Source organism: Larus michahellis, chromosome 9 (genome assembly GCF_964199755.1).
Source record: "Larus michahellis chromosome 9, bLarMic1.1, whole genome shotgun sequence".
In the NCBI taxonomy this organism is placed as follows: domain Eukaryota; kingdom Metazoa; phylum Chordata; class Aves; order Charadriiformes; family Laridae; genus Larus; species Larus michahellis.
Genome location: NC_133904.1, coordinates 12,272,160 through 12,291,038, shown reverse-complemented (window position 1 = coordinate 12,291,038; position 18,879 = coordinate 12,272,160). Strand labels below are relative to the sequence as shown.

At 43.6% G+C, this 18,879-nt stretch overlaps 1 protein-coding gene and 1 long non-coding RNA gene across 3 annotated transcripts in view; one reads left to right on the top strand and one right to left on the bottom strand.

The window, feature by feature from the left end:
- Positions 1 to 192: 192 nt before the first annotated feature.
- LOC141748744 (uncharacterized) lies at positions 193 to 6,565 on the top strand. The gene is made up of 2 exons (XR_012589087.1): positions 193 to 374; positions 3,891 to 6,565. It is a non-coding gene; the product is annotated as an uncharacterized LOC141748744 (long non-coding RNA).
- The window catches only part of SHC4 (SHC adaptor protein 4), a 34,901-nt gene continuing 18,782 nt past the window's right edge, over positions 2,761 to 18,879 (bottom strand). Inside the window, exons 5-12 of one of the 2 annotated variants that reach the window (XM_074601248.1) lie at positions 17,553 to 17,606; positions 14,328 to 14,379; positions 12,895 to 13,021; positions 10,703 to 10,880; positions 9,274 to 9,334; positions 7,717 to 7,896; positions 5,967 to 6,220; positions 2,761 to 3,999 (exon numbers count right to left, since the gene is read on the bottom strand). In XM_074601248.1, the coding sequence (XP_074457349.1) occupies positions 3,844 to 3,999; positions 5,967 to 6,220; positions 7,717 to 7,896; positions 9,274 to 9,334; positions 10,703 to 10,880; positions 12,895 to 13,021; positions 14,328 to 14,379; positions 17,553 to 17,606 (1,062 nt within the window). In that variant the 3' untranslated portion in view covers positions 2,761 to 3,843. The remainder of the gene's footprint in view (positions 4,000 to 5,966; positions 6,221 to 7,716; positions 7,897 to 9,273; positions 9,335 to 10,702; positions 10,881 to 12,894; positions 13,022 to 14,327; positions 14,380 to 17,552; positions 17,607 to 18,879) is intronic. The other variant, XM_074601249.1, reaches the window with a different exon arrangement.

The following is an 18,879-nucleotide window of genomic DNA, read 5'->3' as shown; positions in this document are numbered from 1 at the left end:
GGGCTGAGCGGGAAGGGAGGGCGGGGGACGGGGCGAGAGCGCCCCGCCCCAGTCGCGCTCGGTTGCGCTGCAAACCCGCCCCCGCTGCCTGTTTGAAAGCCGGCGCGCATGGCCGCGGGAACAGGCCTGGCTAGTGGATTGGCTAAGCGGCCGACCAATGGCTGTGCCCGCTTTGCAGGGAGGCGGGGCCTCGCCGTGACGTCGAGGGAGCGCGAGCAGGGCGTTGGGCGCGGGTGGCGGGGGCGGCCATCTCGCGGCGGTTGCCTGGCAACGCGCGACGGCGCCGTCGCGAGAGGCGCCCGCGTGAGGTCACCGACCGGCGGGGTGACGTCATGAGACGGGGGCGGGTCGTCACCGGGGCGCCATGATGGAAGGTGAGGGGATGGCGCTAGCGTCGCTCGTTGTAGAGCCGCTGCGTGACTGCGGCCTGGTGTGACGTGGCGCGCGCAGGGGGCTCGGCGCGGGGTGACCTTTTAGGTCCCTTCCAACCTAAACCAGTCTGTGGCGTGATTCTGTGACTCGGCCTTTGCCCGGTGAGGCCCCATGGGAGCAGCCAGGCCACGCACGGGCGCCTCCCCCAGCAGCCGTCCTCAGGGGGCCCGGTGCTCAGGGAGCCACTCTACGTCAGACTTTCATCTGCTTAAAGAATTAGAAGTGCCTCCGAGCAAACTAAACTTCATCCACAGAATTGCCTGCAGCAAGCATTCAAAAAAAAATAAATAAAATCAGGTTTTTTGAACAATGAGTGTTTGTTCAGGGATGAGGAAGATATGTAATAGCTCCATCTGGTGACACTCGCCCTCAGCAGTAACAATGCTGCCGGCCTGCCCTAGCAGCAGAAAATGGAAGCTGTAGAAGGAGAGAGGTGTTTGGGTCATTTGTTAAAACGTTTTTATTGGTGGGAGCAAACAGATGTGTGAGTTAATGTGGATCGGTGAAATTTAAAGGAGCTTTGAAAAAGAACGAACGTGCTATGCCCGTACATGTGGTGACATTATAGGTAAAATGAGCGATTTTTCACAGGGGTTTCTGCTAGCCATTAGAACAGAGATTAACCAATTCTCCTTAGCATTTTCACAGACATGAAACAATTTTAAAAAAAAGGTCTAAACGCACCTGACAATTCATATTAACTTTCTCAAGAACAGTATTTTGAAAAACTTTCCAAAATTCAGGTAACTTTTTTCTTTTTGGCATAGTTACTTCTTCTAAGACGGTCCACACAGGACCCGATAGCGTATCTTACATGAGATGGCTGTTCCACAGACACTAAAAACAGCGTTATTAACTAAGCGAAGGCATGTAAATGCTAGAAACCAAAAACTGAGTTCCTAGTCCAGCTCCAGAAGAATGAATGTAATTTATTCTAGGAAAATGTCTGTTGTCTCTAATGCATGGATTTTAATGCATGGTGTTTAAATTGTATCTGTTATTAGTTGGCTTCTTTGCTTTCTCTCACATCAAGAGATTTTGAGGTACTTGTTTGTTGCACTAGCACCCAATTATCTCCCTTCCCTTTTTCCTTCACAGTTTTGCTTTAAGCACATACAAAAGATGCAGGAGCAGCAAAACAAAGATTGTGGCCTTAACTTCTGCTTAAGTTAGTGATATTCAAAGAGGGAGGCTTAGACTATGTTACACTGTAATCCAAACATCACACACGCTCCGGATGTTTTTATGCATTGGTAAAGAGAAAACTGGTGAAGCGAAAAAAGTCCCTAAGTCAGCATCTTGTCTGACAGAGTCATACGACTTTGATCTCATGCTATCACAACTCCAAACACTATTATTCTAGTCCCGAGTAGCTTTGATTTGCACTAAAAATAGAGAGGGAGTTCTGCACATTTACCTTCTGTGACCTGTCATAAATCTCAGCTTTGAGGCAAAAGTCAAAATGTGCAGGTCTGTCTCTCCCTTTGACATGCCACAGAAGTAGCTATTTTTGCTTCATTGTTTGCTCAATAAAGTCATGACAAGCATATTTGGTAAGATGTGAAAATAGAAAGGATACTATGCAGGGATTTAATATTCCCGTTACAGTTTCTTGCCAACTGTCCTTGCAGTGGCACAAACTTGAGAATGAACTCTTGCTGGGGACCTTCTTCACAGGTGAAGACCTTGCACAGAACAGGCATAAGTTTGAGCTTCTAGTCTGTAGGCTTGAGGTGTCAATAGCGCCAGACTATTAGCAAGGAAATCAACTACTAAAAGCTTCAAAGTTTCTCACTGCTTCAGTATATGTAATTGAGTATTTTAATCATGTTATTATCAAGCAATGAAATATATTTTATGCCAATTAGCTGTGGATAAGAATAAAGGTGTTTTGTAGTCAGCTCCAAGTGTGGCTCTTTACATCATATTTTCCCCTCCCCTCCCATTGAAGCTTATGTCTTCAATAATTTTATTTGTATATGACCCCTCTTGTTTTCTAGAGAAAAGAGCTCTCACTATAGTGTCCCATTTAACATGAACACAGGCAAAAGAACAGAATGTTTGGTTTTTTTCCTAGTCAAGTCTTCCAGCAATTGCTGAACTCCACAACAATTGTCTGCCTTATGGAACTGAGCTGGTGGGCTGGGAGACAGAGGGAATGTCCCTGCTCGTGCCAGAAGACATTGCTTATCTTAAAGGGACAACTTTCTCAGGCCATCACCCAGACTACCAGTTCATTCCCCAAATCCCCCCTGCCTTTCCTCATTTACTTATTAAATCACTGTTTCTTCAACAGGAAGCTCAAGAAATTACTCTTCACTCTGAATATAGGATTGTTCGTATTTAGAGTATTTATTGTGGCAAAACAATTCATAGGTTTCCTTTAAAAGATTCTTTTTCCATGTTTAGGAACGAATGGACTCTACGTGAAGAATGGGAAAACCATATCTTGTTTTGGAAAGAACACTGAATAAGGGCGCATGCAAAGTTCAAACAGTCTTTTAAATAGTTTTCTGTCAAAATGTATCATTAGCTTTGTGCAGCTTCTCTAGTTTGTAAACAACTATGTAATCAATGAAAATATATTTAGCCTACCTTTAAAAAGAGCTGTCTCCAGTATTAATCGGTAATAATAGTAAAATCATATACAAGACAAAAATATTAGGATCTAGCATGCTTGTCCTTTAACAAGTTCTATTCCAAAATTATATTACATATATTAATTTCAACTTTGTAAATGTTGCATAATCTCAAATCTTTGAGTAGTCAGACAGAGATAAAAAATGATTAAGAAACCGGACAACCTTTCTGAATTGTGAATGCTATTCATCTCAAACGTTATTTGCTAGTAAAGTGCTGTTACAAGCAAAATGAAATTGTTAGTGTCTATCGAAAGCAGATGGCATTTTAGTAATATTCAAATTGTATTTGTTTTGGCAAATAGTTAAAAGCTTAGACATGTTTGTTTAACCACCCAAAACTAATTCAGTATAAATAATATTGGTTTCCAATAATTCTATGGTAAAAGGCACATACTAATGTTCCAGCAGTTCGTTCAAGTGAGCTTTTGCATGTAGAGGTTTAATTGTGCTTTTAAATAGTTACTGATTCAGTATGACCTTGAAAGTGACATTTGTGCATGTCTAAAATACCTTCTCACAAATGAATCTCACACTCTGAAGGTGTAATTTCGTTAAGATTACATATATCTATATAACTATGCTGTTGATCTCTATAGATCTACATAGATATACACATATACATATATTCATACATACACACACAAAAGGGTATCTTCTGGAACAGCAGCAGAAAGTGCAGTCTATACTTTTTTGAATTATCTTCATAGTAGAAAGTTCTCCGTACAGTTTTCATATATGAATTGTCTTGGGATTTGTGAGATCCAAGGGATTATTTGTGATATTGCATGTGTCCCACGTTACTCTCTTTCCTTACAGGCTGCTTCAAGCTCACTTCACTTCCAGAAGAGATGATTGGCAAATTATTTTCCATGTGATACTGAATAAGATGACCCACACTATCAAATATATGGTCTTTGGTTCTCACCTAATGAAAGAAGCAAAAGAATATATTTATGGTTAGATAGTGCTTATAACTGGTTGGAGATGAGCCTGGCGCACAGAAGTCAAAAGGCATTTAAGCTACTGAAGTCACTGGAGCAGGATTACTAGGCTGTAGACAGTAATTGAGACCTATCATTAGCTGACATGAAAAGCAGAGGAGCAAGTTAAAGAGACTATACCTGAACTGGTTGATTCTGCTAAGGGGAATGAAGTAACCATTTTTTTTCTCCATAGAAGATACATTTTTCCCTAAATCCCACTGAGGATTACTTTTCAGATTTACTTTTTCCTCTGAGAATTGTCACTCAAGAGTGCTCTTCTAGCTCTGAGCAGAAACAAGTAGAATTGAAGTGACAACAAACCAGCTCTACCTTTTCTGTATCCAGAAGATTTCCTCTGTCCCTTCACCAAGGGCAAGTCCTGCCTCACCAACCTAGTGGCCTTCTATGATGGAGTAACTACATCAGTGGACAAGGGAAATGCTACGGATGTCATCTATCTGGACTTTGTAAGGCCTCTGACATGGTCCCCCACAACATCCTTCTATCTAAATTGGAGACATATGGATTTGATGGGTGGACTGTTCAGTGGATGAAGAATTGGTTGGATGGTCACATCCAGAGGGCAGTGGTCAATGTCTCAATGTCTGGATGGAGATTGGTGACAAGTGGTGTCCCTCAGGGGTCCGTATTGGGACCAGTGCTGTTTAATGTCTTCATCAGTGACATAGACAGTGGGATCGAGTGCACCCTCAGCAAATTTGCCAACAAGACCAAGCTGAGTGGTGCAGTTGACACACCTGAGGGACAGGATGCCATCCAGAGGGACCTGCACAGGCTCAAGAAGTGGGCTCGTGAACCTCATGAGGTTCAACACAGCCAAGTGCAGGGTCCTGCACCTGGGTTGGGGCCACCCCCAGTATCAATACAGGCTGAGGGATGAAGGAATTGAGAGCAGCCCTGCTGAGAAGGACTTGGGGCTACTTACAGATTAAAAGCTCAACATGACCTGGCAATGTGTGCTTGCAGCCAGAGGCCAACCATATACTGGGCTGCATCAAAAGAAGCATGGCCAGCAGATTGAGGGAGGTAGTTGTACTCCACTTTGGTGAGACCCCACCTGGAGTACTGCATCCGGCTCTGGAGCCCTCAACACGGGAAAAACATGGACCTGTTGGAGCAGGACCAGGGGAGGGCCACAAAAATGATTAGAGGGCTGGAGCACCTCTCCTATGAGGACAGGCTGAGAGAGTTGGGGTTGTTCAGCCTGGAGAAGAGAAGGCTCCAGGGAGACACGATGGTGGCCTTTCAGTACTTAAAGGGAGCTTATAAGAAAGATGGGGACAAACTTTTTAGCAGGGCCTGTTGCGATGGGACAAGGGGTAATGGTTTTAAGCTAAGAGAGGGTAGATTTATGCCAGACATAAGGAAGAAATTTTACAATGAGGGTGGTGAAACACTGGCACAGGTTGCCCAGGGAGGTGGTAGATGCCCCATCCCTGGAAACATTCAAGGTCAGGTTGGACGGGGCTCTGAGCAACCTAGAAGATGTCCCTGCTCATTGCAGGGAGGTTGCACTAGATGGCTTTTACAGGTCCCTTCCAACCCAAACTATTCTACAATGCTATGATTCAGAAGTGTGTTACTAATCAAATCCATTATTTAATGTTAGGGTTATTTTTCTAGCGATATAATGGCAACTCAAAGGATGCATTAAGTGTATACACTAATTACAATACTAACAACAACATTTAAGTACCTCACTTGTATTTTCATGGTACTTCAGTTCTTATAAGTTCTTAAATTGAACTTTCAAACCTAGTGAAGTCACTGGCTAAATTTAAATTATCCTGGAGGGAATGAGATCAGGTCCACTTCCTGGAATGCACCCATGCATTTTGACTGAAATATCTGAGCAGCCCTGAAATTTCAGTAGATGAACTGTTCATACCTTGCCTTCAGGATCCACCAAGAGCAGATGTTTTGCTTGCCCTCCCTGAAGTCCACTGAGGACATACTGACCAGGTGACGTTGTGCTCTCTCGCACCAGAAAATCCCCATCGTTGACTAAGAGGCTCTCTGCTGCTTTCCTGTTTAATTTGCCATGGTAACAGTCTTCATTCTTTAGCTGTTGCTTTATTTGTGGCAGAACACCGAGACCAGCTGTGTTGCTTGTGGCACTCTGCTGAACAGCTTCCGGTAACTCTAAAATTAAATGAAAGGGAATGTATTGGACACTTCACCTAGAACTTCATCTTAAAAGGATGCAAGACAATATTGTTTATAGCTTTTAAAACATTCAAATGGTTTGGTCCTGAAGCTGTGATCGAGCCAACCTTACAGACTGTAATAATATGCACACATGAATGCTCGCAGCCCTCCGGTGCATTAGGTAAAATTGTCACACCATCTCCTCCCATACCTTAGATGGGAAAGCCTTGGGTCGCTAGGCAACAGGGATTGGAAACAGGAATTCTTCTGATGTTCTAGTGTGTTAGGTTTGTATTTCTTTGGTCATATTAAAAAGTCAAATCTTCCCTGTAAAAGCAAGATTTTTGTTGGGTTTTAGCCACTTTTTCTTTTTTTTTTTAAGATCTAGTTTTTTCTTCTTCCTTAACAACCTCTGAAGAGATTGTCACGAATCATTGGGAGAGTCGTGTTGAGTGGCCCCAGCTATGTGCAGGAATGTAAGACAACATGGCCAATGTAGCCAGAAGGGAAGGATTACAGCATGATGCATCTGCTGTGAAAAAAACGAACAATTACTGAATGTACTAACAAAACTGGGTGGTTTGGGATATAGCCAGTCAAACTGCAAATGATTCACAGGCAGGATTTTTCTAAGGAAAATAAGAGGATACCACTTCTTCAATGGAATTGTGCAACCTAAGGCTCCTCAGGATATGGCCGGTTCCTTTTAGAGCATAATACAGCCCTGGGTTGGAAATGTCTCAATGATCACAGATTTCCTTTACTGTAGTTCTGTCCAGTCCTTTACCCACTTTCTTGTGCAAAGTCCGCTCTGACAGAGAAAACACTCAGTGGGAAACCATAAAAGGCAAAGCTAATAAATAAAGTATTTTCAATAAGGAGGACAATCAGTAGCAAGTATATAGCCACTTAATGGATATCCACCACTTCAGGTCTGTAAATCAAGACTTAATTTGACACATAGTTAATAGATACTACTGATCAAACAGTTTGATTTAGAAATTATTGGATGAGATTCAATGGTCACTTATGCAAGAATCGAGAAAAGATGGTCATAACAATCCCATTTTGACCTTGCATGCTACTGCCTGTGAAGCAAAGGCATCTGAGGCTGCTTCCACCTCAGAGCAGCTACGATCTTGAACATACAGGAGAACCCTCTTCTTGAGGTATGGTGCAGTCCCAAGTTAAAAACTTATTATTAGCCATGGAAAAGGTGACACTATTTATTGTCACCAATCAACTACAGAAGATGAAAGGTTATTTTGCTTGCTTACCATCACTACTTTTAATCTTTAATTGCCTTTATCTTGAATTTAACAAGCAAAAATACCAACCAGGAAGGATTTCTTCCCCCCCATCTTTTCTATATTTCTATATTTTTTCCCCATATTTCTTACGGGGAAACAAAATCTCTCTCCATGCACACAGCTGCCAAGACCCCCTCTTTTCGAAGCTTAGAAAGACACGGTATTGCAATGGGAACCTACTGGCCTGACGCAGTGGGCTCCCATGGGTCTGTGTTGGTGCTGTGCCGCGGGCTGTACAGACTGCGGACTGCAGGGTCTGTGTGTTGATGTAACACGGATCATCAAAAAGATCTGTTTTGTAGGCAGGCTTCAATAATGTGGCCTCTTTTTTTGTCTTCTGTGATCTTTCACCACAGTTACCTGAAATTAGCATATAGTATGCACAGATTTCCTTCTTTCTTTTTTTTTTGTTTTTAAACTCATGTTAAAATAACTGTAAAAGCTGAAATAGGAACATTGTTGTTCTTACATATCCCACTAAAGTCATTCAGAAGAAAAAGAAAAATTGGCAGATGAACTCTTTTTTCCTTATGGCTAGAAGGGGCAAAATGAGTTAGAATGAAGTTTTCAAGAATGTTCTGCACTGTTTCAGTTCTGCTTCAATCAATGTCAGCAGTAAACCCCCCACTGATTGAAAAGAAATTAATACATTTGACTCTACAGAGACACAAGCCATATACACGTTGTTTGTTGCAAAACCCTTTCCTTCCCCTCTGCACCACAAAAAAAACTTGTGGGAAGCTGAACAATTCTCTCTCGCTCGTTATTCTGGTGGAGCAGGGAAGATGGAGGAGGTTGGCACTTTATGGCTCTGCCTGGAGAGCCAAAGCCACATCTGTCAGGTTAGGATCCAAGCCTAGAACAGGCTAACAGAAGATCCCCTGCAGGGTATGAAAATAATAGCACTTCAGCTAGCCAAATAGCACACATATTTTTGCTCTTTAGCAAACGTTTTATTCATAGATCTATTCATTCATTCTTTTATTTGTTCACCCTCTCTTTGTAGAAACCATTTGATTCTCCTTTCCTTAAATCAGAAATGACACAAGAAACTGAATTATCCCCCTGCAGACAGGGTGATGGATCGCTTTAGAGCGGTGCAGGTGGGAATTCCAAAAGGACCTCACTGGGCAGTGAAAGGGATAAGCTGAGGAAATGTGCTCAGGGCATCAGCTGTGGCAAGGGAAGTCCAGAAAGGGATGGAGGCTGGTGATCTCCTGGGATCCCAGAGAGCAGGTTTTGCTAAAGGCAAATTGATCTCGGGCACAAAGACAACCAAGGCAGGGGAAGGGCACAGTCACACTGAGCAGCCAGTGATGCTGGAACCAGGCTCTGTTGGAACAACCATCCAATGCTGATGGTTTGGGTCTCATTGAGCATTTGGAGGGAGAAGGGATATTTTCAGAGACTGATAAGGAACAAAATATCTTCCTTTTTCAAAGGGTATGAAAGGGAATAAAACAACAAAGAGTATGAAAGAGAATAAAAAAAACAAAGAGCTACTGTACAGTATCATGACAAGTAAAGCGAGTAAGTCTGCCAGGAGACGCGAGGATAGATTAGTGGCCTTTAGAAAAGCTGTAAGGCTTTTTTGTCCGCCCTTTGTCTAGGGAACTAGCAATGACCCACTAAGTAGAACACTTTTCACCACTGTATCGAAAGCCAAGGGGCAGCTCTTCCAGACAGTCTGCCTTGGTTAATTCTGCATGTGCGTGAGAAGGAAAACAGAGTACATACCCATAGTTTTGTTTTCTTCTGGGCAATTTTCATATATATTGATGAATGTCGGGCTGCCTGTCTGTAGAAAAATTGTAAAAACAGTCATATAAAGTAGTCCCTTAGAAGCCTCAGACAACTTTAAAACATACATGCGCCGGTTTATTGGGATACAGGTAACTAAACGTATCTTCTTCATCAAAAAATTCCTGTCTCCTCAAAAAATATTACATGCTGATACTCTTCTTTCTACAGGTCGTCATGTCTCCAACCTCACAGAGACTGTTAACTGCCCAGTTATCTATCTAAGGTTTAGTATATACAGTATAACTCCTAGGTAATAAAGTTCAGATTTTCTTATAAATGTTCCTTGCAATAAAAAACAAGGAGAAAGAACTACAGCCATCATGGTTTGAAAGTGAAATGGTCACCAAGTTGTCTAAGCAGCACTAGAAGGTCATCAGAACTGAAGAGAAAAACAAAAAGTAATGCCCCATGGAAAAAAGGCATTTGCGTTTACATGTTGCAGAGGAACTTCCCTGCAGCAACTCTGGAGAGCTTCGAGTGCACGCTCAGGATCTAGTCAAACACCTTTTTAGAGAACCGTTGGGGAGGTGGAGACCACCAGGCCCACAGCCGAGATGCGGAGTATTGTTGAGGTTAACAAAGGGAAAAATGGATGGAGCAGTAGCACAGGAGCACACAGGAACCCGGGACCAGTTGCCACCAGACACAAATAACACTTGGGAGCAGCAACATTTTAGACAGCACCAACTGGATTCCAGCGGGCGCGTCTGCCTGCACTCCCTCCGAGCAAAGCCGTGGTGCCGGCTTCCCTGAGTGGGGAAGTGCCGGTGTTTCCAAGAATTCGCACAGCTGGCTTTGAAGTCTGTGCTGAGTCTGAACTCAGCTGGTTTTACTCCCTGACTGATGGGGTTTTATTCCCCACTGTCCCAGACAAGAGCCACAGATGAATGCATCTTTTGCTGCTGTGGCCGATTTAACGGAGCCTCTTGAAACACTCCAAGGGTAATTAATGTTGTATGTACATCGCAATCAGTTATCGTTGTACGTATAGGTTGTGGAGCAAAACGGACAGGATGAAATATTTATCAAAGTGCAGAATCAGGAGCCAAGGGGTCCCAGATTTTGCAGATGTTCCCTCAAACAAGCCATTTAAATCTGTGTTTCTCCTCACAGCTAACGAGTGAACAAGGGAATATTACTTGGTCTCCTAAAAGTACTTTAAGGACAAACGAGTTAATATTCAGAAAGTGCTTTGGGATTCAATTATGTACTAAGCATCATTAAATCTAGCCTAAAAAATCCTTTCCCAGGATAATCAGGACCTGGTTCTAATGTTAATGCCATGCTTTACACCACAGTAACACTTTATTATTCATTCCCATAATAGGCAGCGAATAGTTATCCCAGAAGATGATGTACTTACCACGCAGTGCTGCTTTTTGCAGTGCATAAGACAGTTAGCCCTTTGGTCTGTTTGCACTTTCATTCGCATGTCTAACACTCCGCCGGTGGGAGGCTCTTTCCCTGGAATTTCATTGTAATATTCATGATCCTCCCTCTCCTGTGAATTCCCAGCTGATCCATTAGCATTTGCTGCCTCGCTGAAAAAATATGGGGAGGAAAAAAAAAAGTGACTGATGTCATCAGCTGCTTTCTAGTGTAGGCAAACGTCCCCAGTGTTTGCGCATCGTACAATACACAGATTAGCCATATGGAGGCTGTAACGGGCTTTGGACCTGAACTTTCAGAGCTGTTTATTTTTCCAGTTACTTCTTCCTGAATTAAGAACAGAGTCATCACAGTTTGGGGTGCAGGGAGGTACAGTCATTTTCCGGGAAGCCCAGATCCCTTTTCTTTGACTTGAAAATACAAGAGCCACCTACTGAAACTTGAAGAGAAGAGTGCCAATGCATCCATCGTTCATTAAGGTGGCCAAAATGTAGACCATAAAACTAATTCCCCTGGCTTGTTGTCTCAACTGTATAAATCTAGAGATTGATGGGGAGGAAGAGGGGGTGCCACTTACAAGAGAAAATTAAAACCTCGTGGCATTTAGTTAGACAAGCCTGCAACTGTTTCAGAAAAATCAAACATCGCTACCAAAAAAAAAAAAGTAGTTTTCCTGAGTGGAATGTACCCTGATTTTAATAACCACAATCAATATAACTGTACTGTTTCAGCTTGAAGAAAACACCGACTAACATGAAGGAGAGTGCCCAATGTTTTTCTTGAGCTAATCCAGAATGATGATAGTTTAAATGTACAGCCGATACACTGCAAAACAACTAGGTGCTTCCTGTACTGTCTCCGGTCCCGAAATAAAAAGCTCATCTCAAATCTTACTTCTCTGTTTAACAAGAATATAATTGGATAAAAGGCCTCGAGCAGGAAAAAGATAAAGTTCAAGTAGTTGATTATGTGATATGCAGTGCAAGTATTTGATTATGCGATTCATAATAGTTTGGAAGCGAGTGACTCATTCACACAGCAATATCCGACTTCTCTGCCCGAGGACCATCCTCCGAGGCTGGCTGCGGGTTAGGCTGAGGGAGGGAATCTAATTAGCCCCTTCCATTTCTCCCTGCTTTGATTTACTTGTGGCATAACCTAGCAGAGTTTCATAGGAAAGGCTCTTCCGCTGGTTATTGTCCCCAGGGAAAACAGACCAGTATTAGCAGTGGAGTGGCAAGAACCACTATATACAATGAAATAAATATAAACTGGAGCTGGGGCTGCTGCTGTGTCATAAAACCAGTTCTGTGGCATTGCATGAAGCACCGTACCAGTGACACCGCCTGCACAGCGACTCCCACGGCTCAGGACGCAGTTAAGCAGCATTACGGCTTTACCTGCTCATGGGAGGTAGCAAGCAATCAAATTTGGCGTTACAATAAGGAAAAGACTGAGAAAAATAGGCATGGCTAACCTGTGAGGAGAGCCATAAATTAGAGCAAGAATTGTGTCCCCAGTGCAATGCAAAAAGGGTAACTGAAATGGGGAATTGCGGTCCAGAAATGAATCTAGGCCCTGTATTTTGGGCGATGTGCAGAGGACGGGGCTTCATACTTTAAAATGCCAAGGGGTGGCTGTGTTTATTTCAATACATGAGGCTGATGTAAATTGCACCAGGTGGAATCTGAGGCCGCTGCCAGGACATGAGCAGAACAGCAGAAAGGTGAAGTACAACGGCTTTTTTCCCCACCACACACTTTCCACAGCTGCGGCAAGCTTAAACTTGGCGTGGGTCAGGGCTGAGCTCAGAGTGTGTGTGTGTACACAGTATTTATAGACCTGAACTTACCTGGGCAGAATAATTTGAATATTTGTTCAACTTACTTGCATGACTTAAGATAAGGCTGTTTTAGCTAAGGAACAATACAGCTAAATTTGGCGTTATGCACTTTTACAAATGTCACAGAAATCAATAGAGTTTACTGGAATAAGCTAATTTCAGTCTATTATACTCTGTACGTACAGCATATATTATAATTAGCATACGTCCAAAGAGCATACCCAAAGCATCTTATTTATGGCTCACTCTTTGGAGTATGCTGTTTTCCTGAAAAGTACTAAAGAGAGGGAAACCGCCAGTTAAGGGACTGAGAACGTGCTGACCTTTCATTAGCTGTAACCAGGCTAGATGGGTTCTTCAAGTACTGTTTGAACCGGAGCTCGAAAGCTTGCCCTATGGTGTTTATCACCTCTTGCGCCATCCCATTGGGACATTCCAGTATGTGGCATGCTGCAAAGAGACACCTTACTTTAATTAAGTAAATGCACTTTATACCAGAAAATAAGAGACACAAGCTATGTTGCTTACAGCAGAAAAACTGGGGATGAAATTACGCATCTAGATAGCTTTAGGACATTACACAGCCTGAGATTTTTGACGTGTTAAGGAAATTGCTCTAGGTATTTTTTAATCATAGTATCAACTTATTCCTCAATAAAAGAAAGTCTGTATTTATGCTTCCTGCATAGGGTGCTCCTGTATCTCCTTTTCTTTCCCTGCCAGAACCAGCCCTGCCAGCGTGCCATTTTCATGTGAAACAGCATGAAAACACAAGTCCGTGTGGCTCTGGCAGCCTGCGACAGGGCTCCCCTGGGGCAAGACCATGCTCCTGCCACCAATCCTTGCTGTCACACACAACCTCAGGAAACTCATGCCGGTGGCAAGTGCCCTGTGCCCAGGACCAGCTCTCCCCTCTGCAGAGCCATCAGGAGACAGCACTCGGCGACGGTGCTGGGCCAGCTGCCAGCCCTGCCTGCGGGCTGCCAGCGCACAGCAGTGCTGCACATCCCAACATCAATACCGGGACTTACTGGTGAACTCACAGGGTGCCCTAAATTAGTCAAAATAGCAGTGATGGAGCTACAGAGAGGTGGCAGGCCAGACTGTAAGGCTCCAGCCCAGCTTCTCCAGGAAACATCCTGATCTTCTGAGCCATCCATTCGAGTGAGCTCTCCTGTGAGCTACCAACTTCATAGCCATCGGCAGTGTTGCTCTGAGAATTGTCTGGCAGGAAAGAAGCAGCCAAAGGCCAGTCTGTCTTGTACTGCAGGCAAATAATGAACGTGATGGAAAGGGCGTTTACTCCCTGGGTTAGCCTCCAGAGGGGAGAAGGTCTCCTGCACTTGAGTATATAGGCCACCCTGCCTTCCAGCAACGTACCCAGAAGGCTGGGTTAGATGAGGAGGCATGTTCGCTGACCTTCCATCATCTGGAAGTTGTCCTGGAGCAGGGCAGGTGCCCACCTTGCCAGGCTCTGCCCTTCCTCCCCAGGCAAGCCGGTTTGGGAAAGCTCCTGCCCCTGCAGCTCCACGTACAGATTTAGTCTGACCTGCAGGTTCTCACTTCGCTGCACAAAGAACATGCTATTTAAAGCCACAGCCTGCGTACCATCACCCATGTCCGTACAGGGAAGTCAAAAATCATACAGAATATTGAGCTGTTCGGTAGCTTTCTTATTTTAAAACTCAAACAATTCCTTGGTACAGATAAAGCAATCATATAAACATGTGTAACAATCTGAAAATTGTTTCCATACCTCTCTGATTAACAGGATCTTTTGCTACATATGCAACGTAGTCTGTTGTATCCTATAGGAGAGAAGACAACAAATGTCTTTAAAAGTATCAGTATGAACAACCCTACCACCACAGCAAAGCAAATGAGTATAGAGACCTATTTTTAGCTTTAACAAGCGTGCTCCTTTCAGAGAAACAGCTGGAGGTGCTAGGGAAAGTGGGCTAAGGGAAAGATCAGTGACACACTGGTGGCTAGCGACACAGTATTTGTCCCGAAGTCTTCTTCTTGCAATAAATACACTAGATCATTTAGCGTTCTTTGGATCTTCAATAAACAGTGTTTTCAATTCCAAACCCTGCAGCAGGAGTAGATACACAACTGGTGCCTCATCAGCAGGCAATGCCGCTCCCTTCCGCTGCTCCCACGGAGCTCGAAGCCTTCCCTGAGTAACGCTTTAGGGCTGCGTGGTGGCTGCCACTCACCGCTGTCAGCTGGGGCATCCTTATCAATAGCAGTGGAAGATAAAGTAGTGCTAATATAAGGCAAGGGGCAAGTTAAAATATTCTCCATTTGTAGCACAAAGATCGGGTTTTGAAGGCATCTTAGAGAAAAGTTGATCTTTAAAATATTGCACAATACAATCTGTATCCGATCTCAGTTGCTGCTGCCTGATTTCAGCCTGGCTACGATCAGGTTAAATTACTCAGGATCTCAAGGCTGCTGCTAAGATCAGACAACCTCAGTATAATCAGCTGTCTGTTTCAGATTCTCATTCCAGCCAACATTGAAATAATCCTCACTTTTTCTAGTCAAACTGAAAAGGGAACTGGAATAGAAAAATTAGCATTTCTAATCATACTGCAAAAGCAAAGAGTCACTTGGTAATTCAGTGTTATAGTAAAAATGGTGAGGTAATGAATAACATTCTTTTAATTATTAAAGATGCATTTTGTTATTTTGGATCTTTAAGGCGGGATGGGGAAAATGCAATTCGCAGCTTAAAGGCATGGCTCTCTTGAGGGAAGATGCAATCAGCTGGCAGGAAACAAAGCCCCCATTTGCAATATGCACAAGAACCATCATTTAATAATTCACAATGACCGACACAAAAGGCAGGTCTTAGGGCCAGCAGAACTTGTCCTAGATAATTTTTTAAAAATCTCCAAAGTTAATACCATAAAAGAAAGCAAGCTAAATATTTCTTATGCATTTAGTGAAGTCAATTTCCTTCCTTTTCCTTTCAGTTTTTTCTTAAAGTTCATAAATATTTTAGGATACACTTTTAAAATAATCTAGATGTAGAGAGCAACTACAAACTACAGAAAGTGGAGCAGTACCTGCTATTTTTATACCTTTGTAATGTTTATGTACATGCATGGATGACTTTGCTTTAAAATAAAGCCAGAATAGGCTTTATTCTCGAGCAGAATATTGCTGCTACTTAACACTGAACTGTGCTTAGACCCTGAACATGGGGGGCAGGTGGAGAGACATGCCCTGCGGAAATTATTGTCCGTTTCAAATGTAATGAGGATTTTGGAAAAATTACCTGAATAAGCTGCCAAAATTGCCCCTTATGTGAAGTGCCACTAGATTTATAATTGCCACCAGTGGGCAAGACCTCCATTATACGTATTCTCCCAGTAAGAAGAGTGTCACCAGCTGCGCCACCAAGCCCATTTCCTGCAGCACATCTGTGTGCAAGCGCGTCTCTCGGGGGTCCTGCCATTAAGCACTGACCAAACCCAGCCCTGCGTAGCCTGTGAGATCTGATGGGATCACTGTACAAGACCAGACCAATGCAGGAGAATAATATTAAAAAGCCTAGAAAAGGTAAACAAGCCCTGGAGAGCTGCTCATCTGACCCGCTGAAAACATATCCCTGAATTTTCCAAACTGGAAACGCTACATAAAGACAAACTAGACAGCCAGCATCTAGCACATGGTACATACTTCAGAAGCAGGTCAGCTTAAGGACATATATAAATTATTTAACTATCAAGAAAACTGGAATTTGGATACGAAGCATTGTGATGCTCAGTGCACCAGCGCTTGGAGCGACCTGGAAATCCTCATCAGGAAGGGTCTGCAAAGCCCAAGGACAGTATTGTACAGTGCGGTGTATTAGGATAACACAGGCATCTCGAGATGGAATTTGAACTTCTTGGACTCTCAAAATGCCTTCGTCATTAAATGGGATCTTTAAGGATGTAGTACTTCGGCAGAAGGACTGACAGCACAGAGCCTGCACACGGGCTCCCTCCCCACTTCCCAGCCCAGCTCCAGAAAGCTCCGGCTCTCAGGCAGCTTGGGCAGCATCTCTGGAGCAGAGCAGAGCAGCTGGGCTCCCGACATCCCCCACGTGGCCCGCCAGAGAAGATCCGTCAGCCACGTAGGGCCGGTTCCCAGCTATTTTTCCTTGCCTGCTCCTAAATCCAAAGAGGCAGATCTGTCATTTTCCTGTCCAAGCTGGATCTGGCTTCCACCCCAGTGTTATCAAGAGCATGACCCAGGGCCTGTCTCTGGGCACAAGAACAGGGAGACATTTAACAAAATTGAAGGGCAAAAAATTCAAAACTGATAAAAAAAAATACTGTTTTCATACCATGTGGAAGGTGAAATTCAGAATACCGGCAGGGCTGGGCTTGCTTAGATTTAGAGAGGGAATTGGGCATGTTTATGGATGACAAATTCCCTGCTTACAATCATTGCAATAAAGAGTTTGGAAGAGGATAGAAAACCTCTTGCTTGAAAATATCAATGACTTCATGACTACGATACTAGGAGAAAAACCCATATATGCAGGAAGAAGGTGGTCATCCCACACCTGTCTCATAGGAGCTGTTCGTTTGACTCAAAATTTAGATGTGCCAGTGCTGAACACTTTTGTGACAGATATTGGATTACAGGGACCTCAGCACTGATGCAATTCCTATCTTCGTGTTTGTATCTTATTTTTAGATCCCCAAGCCTGAGGGCTTTTGTATGAACTGAGGCTCACTGACAGGCAACAGGGAAGTTAACTATACATATCTATCAAAGATCCACTGAGTCTCTATTCCACATCTCCTTTCCAGTCTCAGTCCCTCGGTTTTCTTGTATTGCTGGTCGTGATCCAGAAGCGCAGCGTACTCTGTTAGTGCTTGTGGATAGGAAGGGATGAAGCAAAATATTTGCAGGTACTTCTATTCTCATAATAATTTCATTATACCTGCGGAAATATATCTTGTAAATCAATACTTACTGGGTCACCTCCAGAAGCAAATGAGATGGACTGCATGTGATGGTTGGCAATAATCTGAAAAGCATGACAAACTAGTTAAACATGCTCACGTGCCACACATTTAGAAAACAGCAGAGCATATATCTTCATAGAGCAAGCAATTAAGCTCATGACAACCCAATCCATTAATACATGCACAAATCATTTGTGAAGGAAGCAGATAAAAGTAGGATATTTTTGAGACTACCCATTCCTGTTTAGTAACGTCTAGATCCCTGAGTAATCTTCCTTAAAGAGTTTCCAGAATGAATTCAACCACCAACTTCTAACCTGGTGAGTATGAAGCTAAACGAGACTTTGAAAGGGGAATAACGGGATACACTGGAGGAATTTACGAAGTCTTGAGAAATTAATTCGTCTTAATTTATTTAAATGCATAGCGTATACATTGGTAGCATTTTTATGAACAGGCCCCACTGATACTCTGACCATACTCTCTCTCAGCACCAGCACCAAACTGTTACCTGGTAGAGATTCCACCAGCCAAGTCAACCATCAACTTTTCACGGTTTCAAACGCTACCTCATCTCTGGAGACAAACTGTTCTTTATTATAAAATCAAGTGCAATACATAATGCAGGTGGGAACACGATGAAACGTGGTGGCAGAGCAAGAACAGAATGAATGGCATTTCCCATTAGCAAAGGTCTAGTAATGAAAGACCCAGGAATAATTTCAAGACAGCCCCCTGCACGCTCGCGTGTGCGGTGACAAGGCACATCAGTGCATTCAGACAGAGATCTGCCCGGCTGGCTTTTAGTCCTGTTACAAACAGGAACAGGTTAAAAGCCAGCCCCGAGAGCTTCACCTGGTGTAGGGAAGCCCTTTGCTGCTGTTCCTGAAAGGAAGGGAAAACTGGTGCCATAGATCCTTCCTAGCATGGGGGCCCAAGGGACAGGAGACCTCTGTGCCCTGGAAGCCCCAAGAGCTGCCTGACACTCAGCACGACGTCAGCTCCTCAGAGCCAGTCAGCCAAAACTACCTCCCTGGTGTTCTCCTGCTCCAGCTCGGAGCAAAACCCACTGCCAGCCCCCAGCGAGATCGTGCCAGGAGCTGAAGCCAACAGCTGATGGAGGAATTAGGTGGGCAGCATGAAGCTCCTCATCACATCTGCCAAGAAGGGAGCGCACCCCACTGCCAGGGCAGATCCAGGAGCTCGGGAACACACCTCGATGGAGCCCAGAGACTTTGCATAGTATAACTGATTATGCACATACATTACCCAGCTGTAAAATAGCTTTGAATGACACCAGAGCCAAGCTCTGACTCATTATTTGTATCAATTATT